The sequence below is a fragment of the Aedes aegypti genome, chromosome 2, assembly GCF_002204515.2.
Source record: "Aedes aegypti strain LVP_AGWG chromosome 2, AaegL5.0 Primary Assembly, whole genome shotgun sequence".
In the NCBI taxonomy this organism is placed as follows: domain Eukaryota; kingdom Metazoa; phylum Arthropoda; class Insecta; order Diptera; family Culicidae; genus Aedes; species Aedes aegypti.
Genome location: NC_035108.1, coordinates 452328438 through 452341961, shown reverse-complemented (window position 1 = coordinate 452341961; position 13524 = coordinate 452328438). Strand labels below are relative to the sequence as shown.

At 37.0% G+C, this 13524-nt stretch overlaps 1 protein-coding gene across 1 annotated transcript in view; it reads left to right on the top strand.

The window, feature by feature from the left end:
- LOC5564932 (ankyrin repeat domain-containing protein 29) overlaps positions 1-11705 on the top strand; it is a 43544-nt gene extending 31839 nt beyond the window's left edge. Inside the window, exons 5-6 of the mRNA XM_001649220.2 lie at positions 10338-10535; positions 10865-11705. Of these exons, the coding sequence (XP_001649270.2) occupies positions 10338-10535; positions 10865-11260 (594 nt within the window). The 3' untranslated portion in view covers positions 11261-11705. The remainder of the gene's footprint in view (positions 1-10337; positions 10536-10864) is intronic.
- The last annotated feature ends 1819 nt before the right edge of the window (positions 11706-13524 follow it).

The following is a 13524-nucleotide window of genomic DNA, read 5'->3' as shown; positions in this document are numbered from 1 at the left end:
GTTTAATGCACTGAATGTATTTATTGAATACAGTCAACTCTCCATAACTCGAAATTGAAGGGACCATATTGAAGGGAGGTATCGAGCTTTAGAACACAAAACAAATGCAAATGCGACACAAGGGAATATCGAGGTAGTCATGAATCCCAACTTTTACTATGGTTCTCTAACTGGATATACACACTTAGATTGAAGTACTGGGGTCGGTAAAATTTTACTGGGTTTTGGAACTACCGAAAAAGTCAGTAAAATTTAAAAAGTGTCGCCACGCGTAATTGAAAAGCAAATTTCACCATGTTTTATTTTTTTATCGATGTATGATTTAAAAAGAAAGGTCTCTGCAAAATTTCAGCAAAAATCTTTGTTTTTCGATTTCTGACATTTTTTTTTTGTTTACTGATTTTTTCGGTAGTTCAAAAACCCAGTTATTTTTACCGAACAGATTGAGTGTGTAGAGACACGGAATATCAAGTAAAGGAGAGTAAACTATCACCCTCATTCTTGTTTACAGCGAATTCAACTTTCGATCGAATCCTATTCGTTCGAATCCATGGCCCACTTGATTTTGCTGGCGTAAACGGGAATGCAAAATCGTTTTCGATCGAAAGAGCTTTCGAACGTAAACGAGAATAGGTGAGTTTAATAAAAAAAGGCCATATTCATTAGTTAATCGCGATTCTTCATCAAGAACAATAAGTCAGTAGAATGAAACATGACTAAAACTCTCGAACTTTTTGTTTTGAGAACATTCGAAAAATAAGCCGCACCCTACTAACCAGGGAGTGCAACCCGCAGGGACTCCACAAGCCCCGATCGGCCCAACCGGGTGGGAAAGAGAGTGTTGAAGTCCCATCGTTTGTGAAAGATAACGCTTCAGTGGTTTTCGCTTTTCGCGTTCAAAAATGCCAACTTGCCCCGGCACCATCAGCATGCGAATCTTGCTTTGCTTCATTTTTTTTTCTCCATATTGGGGCTTGACCTGAATTGGTTCAAGTAACTAGTAGAAGAGGCACACGATATGAGCGACCACACCGACTGCTGCCGACTTGACTTGGTGGTGAATGGGAATGTGGTATATCGCCACTTGGGTTTAAGTTGAGGAGACCTTCCGCGAATTGACTACTGTGGCATGCTTCGGAAGATTGGAGGAATTTGCAAATGTGTCTTCGTTATGTGAAATTGACTCTCACTTGAAGGGGAAGTGGATAGGCACTTTGACTAACTGGTTTTGTTGTATGTTAAATTACTGAGAAACTTACTTTGTAAAAGGGTTGTTTTTAAAGTACATTAAGACTCTAAGATATGGTGAAAATTTGCGAAAAGTTAAACGCCAAAGCAAAATAGACCGATATGCCGATAAGCAAATTGAATAAAATTTTTTGGTATGAATCTCTCTGACCGCTTATTTATGATCATGCTTTAGCTCGATTCTGGCCGTGGCTTAGAGATCACGATATCGTCGTATCTGACAATATAGCTGCAAACGCATTTACATGAAACCGTTTAGGCTAGTTAACAATTTAACTTCATTTTTGTTAATCTTCGAGGCGCCGAAATTTAGTATGAAAAAACAGGAAATGTTCTACAGAAGGAAATCTCAAGAGACATTCTTTGCCTTAGATGCTATAAATATCAGCTGCAATCTATGACAAAAAATTGAAAGACAAAAGGTCGAAAAGACAAAAGGTCGAAAAGACAAAAAGTTGAAGAACAAAAAGAAGGGACAAAAGGTCGAAAATCTTTTTTCATATAAGGAAAAATTTCCCACCGTGCAAATTGTTTTCGACCTTTTGTATTTCGTCCTTATGTCCATAAACCCTCAGCAACTGCCCAACCGATTTTCAAAATTTATATTAAAATTTATATTCCATAGTTCTTCTTCTTCTTCTTCTTTCTGGCGTTACGTCCCAACTGGGACAAAGCCTGCTTCTTAGATTAGTGTTCTTATGAGCACTTCCACAGTTATTAACTGAGAGCTTTCTTTGCCGATTGACCATGTTTGCATGTGTATGTGTGGCAGGTACGATGATACTCTATGCCCTGGGAATCGAGAAAATTTCCTTCACGAAAAGATCCTCGACCAGTGGGATTCAAAACCACGACCCTCAGCATGGTCATGCTGAATAGTTGCGCGTTTACCGCTACGGCTATCTGGGCCCCATATATTATAGTGTAGTACGGTAAAAAAAATGTTCCTATGGTTTTCAAATTTCCCCTAGAGCAATGAAACCAACACATTTTTTTTTGCACACTGACGTGGCATTAGAATCGTGTCAAATTTTACTGCAAATTATATATTTTCAGGTTTTTCAAATCTGAATGACCATAGTTATGTAGACAAATAATCAGAGACGAAGTTGCATTTTCTAAAAAATCTAGTATCTTCACAAAACATATTAACAAAACATTAACAAAAATGTTAGACACATTCCAAAAGATGTTGATGAATTAAAAATATGAGAGATAAACTTGAAGAAATCCTATTGTTTAACCTGTTTGCCTATAAATCAAATTTCAAAGCGATGATTTGTAGTTTTTTCGGCGTAAACTGCATTGTACGTGTCCAGTGTACATGTTTGAGTGGAAATATAAATTTTAGATTCTTTTGCTAGAAACCTACTTAAACCCTCAATTTTCTTTCCGTTTGTCTGTGAAACAATGTTCAAAGCAATGCCATTTTGTTTTTTAGCATAAATTCTTTTGAAGAAATCAAGTGTACATGTTTGGACAGAAATAGTAGTTTGGATACATTCAAAACAGGGCCAATGAAGTCATGTGATACTCCATCACGAGCTAGCTCATCAGCCAATTCATTTCCAACGATGGAAGAATGGCCAGGTACCCATACAAGGTTTACAGAGTTGACTGAATTCAGTTCCTCAATTTGAGTTCGACATGCGATAACAAGCTTCGACCTTGAGTTGGCCGAAACAAGAGCTTTTATAGCAGCCTGACTATCTGAACAGAAGTATTTGACTTTACCCATTACGCGCTGTTGAAGTGCTGATTGCACTCCACACAAAAGAGCAAATATTTTCGCCTGAAAAATGGTGCAGTTTCTACCAAGTGATTAAAACTGATTCAGCCTCAACTCACGAGAATATACTCCTGCACCAGCTCTACTTTCAAGAAGGGAGCCATCAGTGTAACATACTATATTGTTTGATATACTTCTTCCAAATAGCCAGACGTCCACTTTTCCCGTGAAGGGAATTGTGTGATAAATGTCCTGTAAGGAAAGTGACAAGCAATTGTGAGATCACTTGGAGCAAGGACCATTTTGTCCCAATTCACCTAAAGTGGAAACAACGAAGTGTGTGTAGATCTACGATTCACTGGATTTTTCTCCAGTAGATCCAGTACCCATAAACGGTAAAAGCAAGAAAGTGCTTCGACAAAAAAGGGCCTCGAGCACTGCTGTGGGAGTTGTAGAGAACGCACCAGACATCGCCATCAAGCACATCCTTTGGAGATGGCCCAATTTTGATTGGATAGTTCTCACTTCGCCCTTTTTGCACCACACAAGACATCCATATACCAATATTGGTCGAACAACTGTTGTGTAAATCCATTTGATATACTTGGCCTCAACCAGGTTTCATCAAAGATTCGCTGGCATTGACTCTGAAATCAATGTGAGGTGTCCAAGAAAGTTTGGAATCTAGAACGACTCCGATATACTTTACCTGATCAGTTACATTAATCTCAGTGCCAAAAAGACGTAAAGGTCGAATTCCATCGCGGTTTCGTCTTTCCGTAAAAAGAACAATAGATGTTTTATTCGGGTTAACTGAAAGGCCATATTAGGGTCAAAAATACTCTCGACTACCTGAAGAGCACTTTGCATCAGGTCGAATAGGGTGCTTATGTACATACCAACTATCAGAGCTAGATAGTCGTCGGCAAATCCATAAGTTGGAAAACCGCAATTATTGAGTTGCCTCAATAGCGTATCTGCTACGAGATTCCACAAAAGTGGTGACAAGACTCCCCCTTGGGGGCATCCGCAAACACTCAATTTTCGAATTGCTGCTTGACGCAATGTCGAGAAGAGATGTCGGTTTTTGAGCATTTGATGAATCCAATTGGTAATCTTTGTAGGTAGCCCATGGTTTCGTGCGGCTTCCAATATGGCATCGAAAGACACATTATCAAAGGCACCGCCACCCTCAATCCCAAGCAGGATTGCTTCTGAGCGAATGCTTTCTCGATATCGTATACAACTTTGTGTAAAAGAGTCACAGTGGACTTTCCAGATTGGTAAGCATGTTGATTCATATGAAGAGGCATGTTTGCCAAATAAACATCACGGATGTGATGATCGATAATGCCTTCGAGACATTTCAGAAGAAAAGAAGTCAGACGGATTGGTCTAAACTCTTCGCTTCTTCATACAACGCACGTCCTCCTTTCGGGATAAACTTTACAGTAATATCACGCCAGGATCTGGGAATGTACCCGGTAGCAAAACTGCTTACAAGTAGCTTTTTCAAAACATGTTTGATAAACTCAAATCCCTTTTGAAGCAGAACAGGATAAATCCCATCCGCTCCTGGAGATTTGAAAGGAGCAAAACTATTAAGTGCCCATTGAATCAATTCCGTAGTTACGATACTGCTAGCCGAGGCCAGAGACTCGTAACTACATAAAAAGACATTTGGTTCATCCGTAGATGCTATGTCCACACATCCGGGGAAGTGTGTATTGAATAAACATTATATAACTTCTTCATCGGAAGAAGTAAAGTCACCATTAGGTAAGCGAATTTCGTTCACTTGGAAATCCTTAGATTTTGCAATGATTTTTTTCAGCCGACTGACTTCACTCAAACTGGAAACATTTGTACAAAGGTTTTTCCAGCCGGATCGTTCAGCAGAACGAAGAGCCTTCTTGTAAGCCTTGCGAGCTGTTCAAACTCCTTCTACATTGTTTTCCTGAGTCTAGTCAGATCGGAATTCCACCATGGAATTCCTCTTATAGTCTTCACAGACCGCAAAGGACATGCTTCTTTAAAAGCTTCCATAATGTAGGATGTTGTAGTATCAACGGCATCATCCAATCACTTGGATGTTCAATGGACGGAGAATATCAATGAAATTTGGTCGCAACCAATTCAATATAGAGTTCCCAGTTTGTTGACCGGGGATTCCTAAAATGCAAAATCTGCGCAGTAACATTTGAATGTTTCAAGAAGATGTAGCGATGATTAGATAATGATTCCTTATCTGATACATGCCAATTCGTCAACTCGTGACTGATTCTGTTCGTAGAGCGTTATGTCTAGGGACAATGGAAATTCGCGGCAAAATTTTTAAAATTTCGTGGGCGACCAAAACAAAAATCTTAAAATTTCGCGGCTTTGTCGCGGTCTGATACATTTGGCCATATTTTACACATTTCATACACATTTTCAGTGAACAAAAAAAAAATACTTTATTTTACAAACCTAGATGATAGAATTTGTTATTAGAGGAGTAGTGCAAGGTTTAGTAAGTAGTAAGTAGGTAAGTAGTAAGTAAGTAGTAAGCCAGAAAGACGTCCAAGTTAAAATTAAATGAAAAAAAAACAATTTTCATAAGCAAAAACATTGAAATTGATTGTGATTTTCATATAAATTCTCCAAATTTAACTATTTTCGCGGCATTTCGCGGGATTTTCCATATTTCGCAGCAATGCTCAAATTTTGCGGATTTCGCGGCTTCCGCGAATTCGAGAATTTCCATTGATCCTAGTTATGTCATACACTTCTTCTCTATTAGATACCATTAAGGTTGGGCGATTGCCTATGGTAAGTAATCCAAGATCTGTACTACTTAAGTATTCCATCAGACTGGAGCCTTTCAAATTGATATCTGAGCTGCCCCAAATGATGTGATGAGCATCACTGCCCACAATTAGCGGAAGGCTTTTTGTCACGCAGTGTACGACAACTCGTTTGAAGTTATCCATTGGGGATGGTACCACATGATGCTATATATACCGAACAATAGACGTATTTTCTATTGAGGTCACCAACAGAAACATCGATTGTGACAGCACATACATCTCTGGTAGTTAGCTCAGAAATGAGTGTAGCAAAGATTGCTTTATTAATGAGCATGCATGCGCGGGGCATGGCGCGCGAGTTTGCCATTTCAAGTTTGCTGAAAGTAGCATAAAATCGGTCCACAAGGTTACCTAGATAGAAGTTCCCTCTACGAAAGTAGGGTTCTTGAACTAGCGCCACTTTGGCTGCACCATTTTGCATGAGTCTGCAAAGATTGATCGTTGCTGTTCTTTTATGCTGAAGATTGATCTGAGCTAACCTAACCGTAGCCACTACCCAAACTAGGCAGGATTGAGCTTTTTTTCAATCTCAGCACGAAAAAGACCAGCAGCGAAAAAAAAACAGATCGGTATCTATTGAAAGTAGCCAAAGGCAAAAAGCACAGAATACACTGTGTAAAACGCATAATGCGAAATCATATAGGTGATAATTTAAATTAAATAGCAACATATTCATAATCCCACCCTTATTTTGCCTCAGGCTAGAGACTGAAAAAGAGCAGCCGAATATCTCGGAGAAACACAAGGTCACCTGCGCCATTGCTCCGGGTAGCACAGGAAGGGCACAAAACTGCAGAGGGTGCCCTGTTACTCCACAGGCTCCGTTTGCGGTTTAGGTTTTATTTCGATAATTCCTTCAATATCCAATCATGGCACAATGGTCGGAAAAAATGAAGTTTGGCCAAAACTAGTTTTATTGCCTTAATCGATGAAATATGCAATCTGAATGTAAAATATTGAATTATTCAAATAGCTCATACTTGCAAATCAGCAAATTTCTGCAAAAAAAAAATTAAACGTTTTTTGTAAGATCAAAGGATGTTTTTTGATAAGCAATATTCGAAATGGCGGCGACATGACGCGACAAGAGTTGTTTTTCATGATCAAAATCATCAAAATTACTAAAGTTCAATATTGAGTAGTATTAAAACTTCAACCAAATATTTCTTTTCATCCTCATGCTCGATAAATGTGTTGAACCATAAGCTTCCAGATAGTACGTTACTTTGGGAAAAACTTGCATTTCTAAATTATTAATTTTGTGCTTTATTTTATTGTTACATTTTTCAATTTTTTGACTTTAGCCGATTTGCCGTCATAAAAGTCATAAAATTTAAATTTTAGTTCAATTTCAATTAAAGATCATAATAATATAATACATGAGGTATATTTTATTTATTTATTTATTTATTTTTAACTTCAATTTTGAAAGAGAGAAAAACCCCTTTGAGTGATTTCACTTTGGAATCTTTCTCCAAAAGGCACAAAACCTCTTTATCTTTTCTTAAATCATGACAAAAAGAAAACTTAAGATTTAAAGGCTCATCCGGAATTGATCCATATCGGAGCCGTCGTAATCATCATGAGGGACCTTTTGTATCCAAGTGACTGGAACTGAAACAGCTAAAATGTTCGAAGAAAAACAAATTATACGGAAGGTCCACTATCTGAAAATATATAAAAAACGTATCAACTAAAATAAGAAATCTCATTAAAATACTCATATAAAATTTTTAAAATATTCAAATTTGTACACGCCAGAATATCTCGGATAGAATTTGGAATATTGTGACCCGATTTTGTAATTTTTTTCAAAAATAGCCTTTCTTGGCAAATTGAAACGAGTGCAATTAAAGACAATATGATCTATATCTTCATATGACTCACAGCATTCACAAAGATTTCAATCTATGATATTTATGCGATATAAATGATTGTTACATATATAATGATTAGACATAAGTCTAGAACAGAAACAAATAAAATTACGTCCAAGTGACAATTGATCAAACCAAGGCAAACACTTTACCTTTGGACAAATAGAATAACAATAACGCCCTTTATCACTTGCCTTCCAAGTATTTTGCCAATTGTCCATAGAATATTGTTTCAATTTAGAAAAGTATTCGGATGGATAAATTACACGATTATAAATTACACCACGAGAAACACCTAATTTTGCTAAAGAATCAGCTTGTTCATTACCGTAAATATTACAATGTGCTGGAACCCAAACAAATTTTATGATAAATCCTCTGCAAAACAATTCATTTAATATTTCTTTAATAGATAAAATAATATTACTTGTTTTAAAATTAAAAATGATAGTATTCAAAGCATGAAAACTAAAACTATCAGAGCACACCATATAAATGTTTGGGGCACAATTTTTCGAGCAAGCAACAAGCAAAATGAAGAGCTGTTAACTCAGCTATGTAAATGGAACAAGGAGTTTCTAATTTGAAAAAAAAAAAAATGTGCTATATAAAAGTTAAATACTCCAAAACCTGCTACATTATTTATCTGTAAAATAAATTTGTTTGGGTTCAACTCCAATAAATTTACGCTGAAATAATAAATTAGCAAAAGAAGCACGAGCATTTGGATGAATATTTTTCAATTCTTCATGTAAGGTAAAATCAATATGAGGTTGAAAAGAGTGAACATTCATGCTGTATTCATGAAAACCAGGAGATGTATCTAACATGACATTATGAGCAGAACAATAAATAAATGAGCTCAATATTTTACTGGAAGGATTAATTTCATACAAAGATTTCAACATATTTATTATTGGATGATTATTTGAAAAACATTGAAATAAAAATTTACAATTCAATTCATCGAAATGAATTCGGAGAGGAGTAATACCAGCTAAAACTTCAACAGATTTAGTATGGGTTGAATTAATTAATTTCAAACAAATTCTTAAACAACGAAATTGATTTTTTTTTCAGTTTAGAAAAATGCGATTGAACAGCACTTCCAAAAGAAAAACAACCATACTCCATTACAGAACGAATAGTTGTTTTATAAAGTGTAATTAAATCACTGGGATGAGCTCCCCACTAAGTACCAGTGATCGTTCGAAGAAAATTAATTCTCTTGGAACAAACGGTTTGAATATATTGAATATGATTATTCCATGTTAATTTAGGATCAAACCATATACCTAAATATTTATATTCAAAAACTTGATCAATATGGTGATTATTTAAATACAATTCAATATCAATTGGAGAGTGCTTTCGAGAAAAAATAATAAAATTAGTTTTTTGCACTGAAAAAGTAAAACCATTACTATGCGCCCATGTATCAATTTTGTCTAAACAACTTTGCATATGATGACGGAATGACGGATAACTTCTCTATTCTTACCACTGATGGAAATAACCTTATCATCAGCAAATTGAATGAAATAACATCCATTAGGAATAATAGAAACAAAATCTCTAGTGAATAGATTATATAAAAATGGACTTAAACAAGACCCCTGTGGAAGACCAAAATAACTATAACGGATCATTTTCGTTGCACCGTTATGAAAAAAATGCATAATTTTAAAAGAAAATAAATTGTACAAAAATTAGCAATAATTAAGGGAAGTTTACAATCGATCATTTTATTATAAAGCAAATCTATCAGAACAGAATCATATGCACCAGAAACATCAAGAAATGTGGAAACTACATCTTGTTTCTTGTTAAATGATAACTCAATATGTGAATAATAAATCTTCGAACTGTTTAGTAGAATACCTATAAGTAGATGAAAAAACCGAATTTAGTACTATACCATTTAATTCCACTAGAGTTTGTATCCTTTGACAGATACGCGTATTTCGACCTCAACTGTAAGGCCGTCTTCAGTGTCGTGTACTGGACTCGACTTTCGAACTTCAGAGTCGAGTTTTTAAATTCGGTTTTTTCATCTACTCAATATGTGAAGTTAAAAGAGTTACACAATCACGTGTACCTCGACCTTTTCTAAAACCAAATTGAGACGAAGAAAACATGTTGTTTTTTTCAGCCCATAACTCAAGCCGATTTAAAATCATCCTTTCCATTAATTTACGAAGACAGGATAATAAACTAATTGGTCTTCTACTTTCAACTAGAGAAGGATTTAAAATACTTACAACTTTTACAAAACGCCATTCCATTGGTAAAATATTTTGAAATAAAAAATTATTATACATTGAAATTAAATGTAACTTCCCATCAATTAGTTAATTTTTCAACACTATAAATTATGAAATCCACCTGAAAAATGGAAAAAAATTGACAAGCGCAGAAAAAATACCGGCAACCCGGTCAAGGCCTATTTACCAAAGATGATGAGGTATATTTTAAAACAGTAAAAACCATAAAAATCTCAAAAAAGTTTTTGGTAGTTTTGGCCGCCCCTTTGTATGGAGCCCAATCATTGTGCATGGAGAGTTGACTTTAATATGCGATCGAACTTCAATTAGATAAAACAATCAATAACCTTACATTTTCTTCCTTTCACAGGATCGAGCCACTCCGCTGTTCATTGCGGCCCAAAATGGTCACAACGCTGTCCTCAAGCTTCTGTTGGCGGCCGGTGCCCAACCGGACACCCCTCGCAACGATGGGGCCACCCCCCTGTGGATTGCCTCCCAGATGGGTCACGATCACATCGTTAAAATGCTTCTGCTGCATGGAGCCTACGTGGATGCCGTCCGTTGCGTAAGTATATTAAACCCCCTTACAAATCCCTGTTCCCCACACAGCTTCTGTAATCTGGGGTAACATTGATCGGTTTTTTATATTTCTTTAAAATTTCGTGTAAAAATACAAAATTTACAAGCATTACAATTTTTTTTCGCATATACAAACACTTTTAGATTACAGAAATTAATTCTTATTATCTTATATATAAGAACATGAATCATGTTTTTGATACGTTAATGGTAACTTTTTTTGCTCTGAGTCATACCAATCAATGTTACCCCGCTGTTCGATGATACCCCGTTTTACGATACTCACTTATCGAAACAATGGCCCATGTTCTGCAGGACGGTGCCACGGCACTCTTCAAAGCCGCCCACAAGGGACACAGTTCGGTGGTCCACGAGTTGCTCAAGTATCGCCCGAATCTCGGTCTTATCCCGAACGGAGAGTCCGCCCTTCATGCAGCCGCCCTCTTCGGTCATCTGCCGATCGTGAAGCAGCTAATTGCCGCTGGCGCTGAAGTCTGCCTCAAAAATCAGGAAGGGCTGACGCCTCTGCAGATCGCCCGTCAGCAAAAGTATCTCTCCGTCTATCAGTATCTGAAGGATCGCGAACACTTCCTGCGTCATCAGAGCGCTTCCGTGGGCGGAGGAGGCGGAGTCAGTGGTAAGGGGCTCGTTACTGTGGTGTCCAGTGCGGGAACCACCAGCGGAAGCAGCGTCGTTGCGATCACCAGCTAGAAGGAGGAGTCCGTTGCCGACAGGGGCAACAACAATAATAATGCTAGTTGAGAAACATAAAAAAAAAAATAATTTTGGGGGTGGCAATTAACGTATCGCCCATACTTGGATCTCGGTTCAGATCCCAGCCACAGTAAAGCCAGTCGGTTTTGCACACTGGGGCAGATTCGACGACTAAAACTTCTGGTTCTCTGAATATGCATCCTAGAGGTTTGGTGTCTTCGACAACCATTTTGGAAGATAATCAAGATAAGTCTAAAATATCTAGATAAGTTTTATCTTTTGATAGGAGACTCCCAGTTAAAAGCTTTCTTCTGCAAAGTTGTTCATTGAGTAATTTTCTATGGAAGAAAGCTACGCTTAATCACTGAAATTTAAGGCGCTGTAAGGAGTTTTATAAAAAGCATCCAAAAAATAGATTTAGTTTTTTTGCGCAAAAAAAAAATCAAAAATTAAGTGAAAATAATTAACAAAGGAATTTATAATAAATCCTCGAGCTGTTTAGTAGAATACCTATAAGTAGATGAAAAAACCGAATTTAGTACTATACCATTTAATTCCACTAGAGTTTGTATCCTTTGACAGATACGCGTATTTCGTTTGACAGATACGCGTAAGTCGAGTCTAGTACACGACACTGAAGACGGCCTTACAGTTGAGGTCGAAATACGCGTATCTGTCAAAGGATACAAACTCTAGTGGAATTAAATGGTACAGTACTAAATTCTGTTTTTTCATCTACTTAAAGGAATTTAGTCGAAGACACCAAAGCTTTCTGATCTCCAGAGTACTAGAGGTTTTGTCCATCAAAACCAACGACCTGCCCCAAAGTGTATATCACTCGAAATAATGTCGTTAAAGCTGCTTTATAACGTGTTTTTTCTTAGATTGTACGCATTTCTCGATCGCGCATTCGCTTTGCCATTGTGTGAACTGCTACAGTTTGTAGATTTGATCGTCGCCGTCGTCGTCGCGTCGTTGTGTATAATTTATTCACTGCAACAGATTAGAAATTAGACTAACAAATTAGAGGTATAAGGCAGTAAAAAATATATGCGGGGGAATTCCTCTCGCACAGCGAAACAGTGTGATTGAGATGTGGCGCTCAGCCGCGTAGATTTGTTGTTTTTTGCTCAAAAGAAATCAATAATCAGCCAAGTGCACGAAACTAGCAGATTGGATAGTCGGATAGTACACGGGAGATAGGAGAAAACGACTTTCAGCGCACGAAAGTTTTTGGGCACAGCTCGCTCGATCGATGATGAAAGTTTTCTGAAGCGGAATGGACACAATGCGGAGAAATATGCGAAGGTGAAATCATAATCTTAATCAAATGTCAAAACATTTAATTATTGATTAACAAATGAGGGGCGAGGGCAGATCGTTAATTTGCCGGAAAGCGGGGGTATTAATCAGAAGGCGATCAGGTTGGTATGCAGTGTGGTGAACTTGATGGAAATGTATGACTTAAACAATCGCTCTTGTTCGATGAAAACAGTACTGTTGTTGCAAGTGCTGTTGGAACGATGCTTCGTGCTGTGCGTACACAATTTTTTTTTCTGCTCTCGGAAATTTTTAAATCTACTTAGAGCAATACAACAATATTTTTCAGTGCTTCAAAAACAGTACTTATCAGTAATACTTTTCTACATATTGATCCCTTTTTGATCCTTGTTTGGACCAGTGCCTTCGATTTTTCTTTGAACCCGAAAAGCTAGCAATAACTTTTTTTTTGTTTTTTTTTTCACTGAATATGGTTGCCACCACTAACAAATGGTAGGGTTAATCGCACAATTCACAACTTTCTTTCAAAAAGTGGGTTTTGAAACTAAACACGGTAAAAATGGTAGAAAGGGCGTTCCTCCGGAATACGTGCTTTCTTCCAAAAGTTTAATGGTTTATGTTGATTACTGCATCGAAATGAGCAATCAATTCGACGCTTTAGACAAATTTCCTGAACATCGAATCTTCGGACTTTCCCCAATCAATATGAAAAAAAGAAACCTAATTCTTATTATTCTTCTGAAATATAAGATATATATCAAAATATATATATTCTGATATTCTTCTGCTTAAGAAAAAGCAAGACTACCAAACATTGTAGCATGGATGCTAAATGGATGATTTGCGAAGATTCTTTTCACGCTAAGGACGTCTGTCTTGTGAAGGAAGATACCGAAAAGTGGGGGCAAGACTAAGTCTAACTTTTAGGTTGCCCTTCTCGCAAATGAATCGTTGAGGAGCAAGAGAGGAATTTTGTCGGA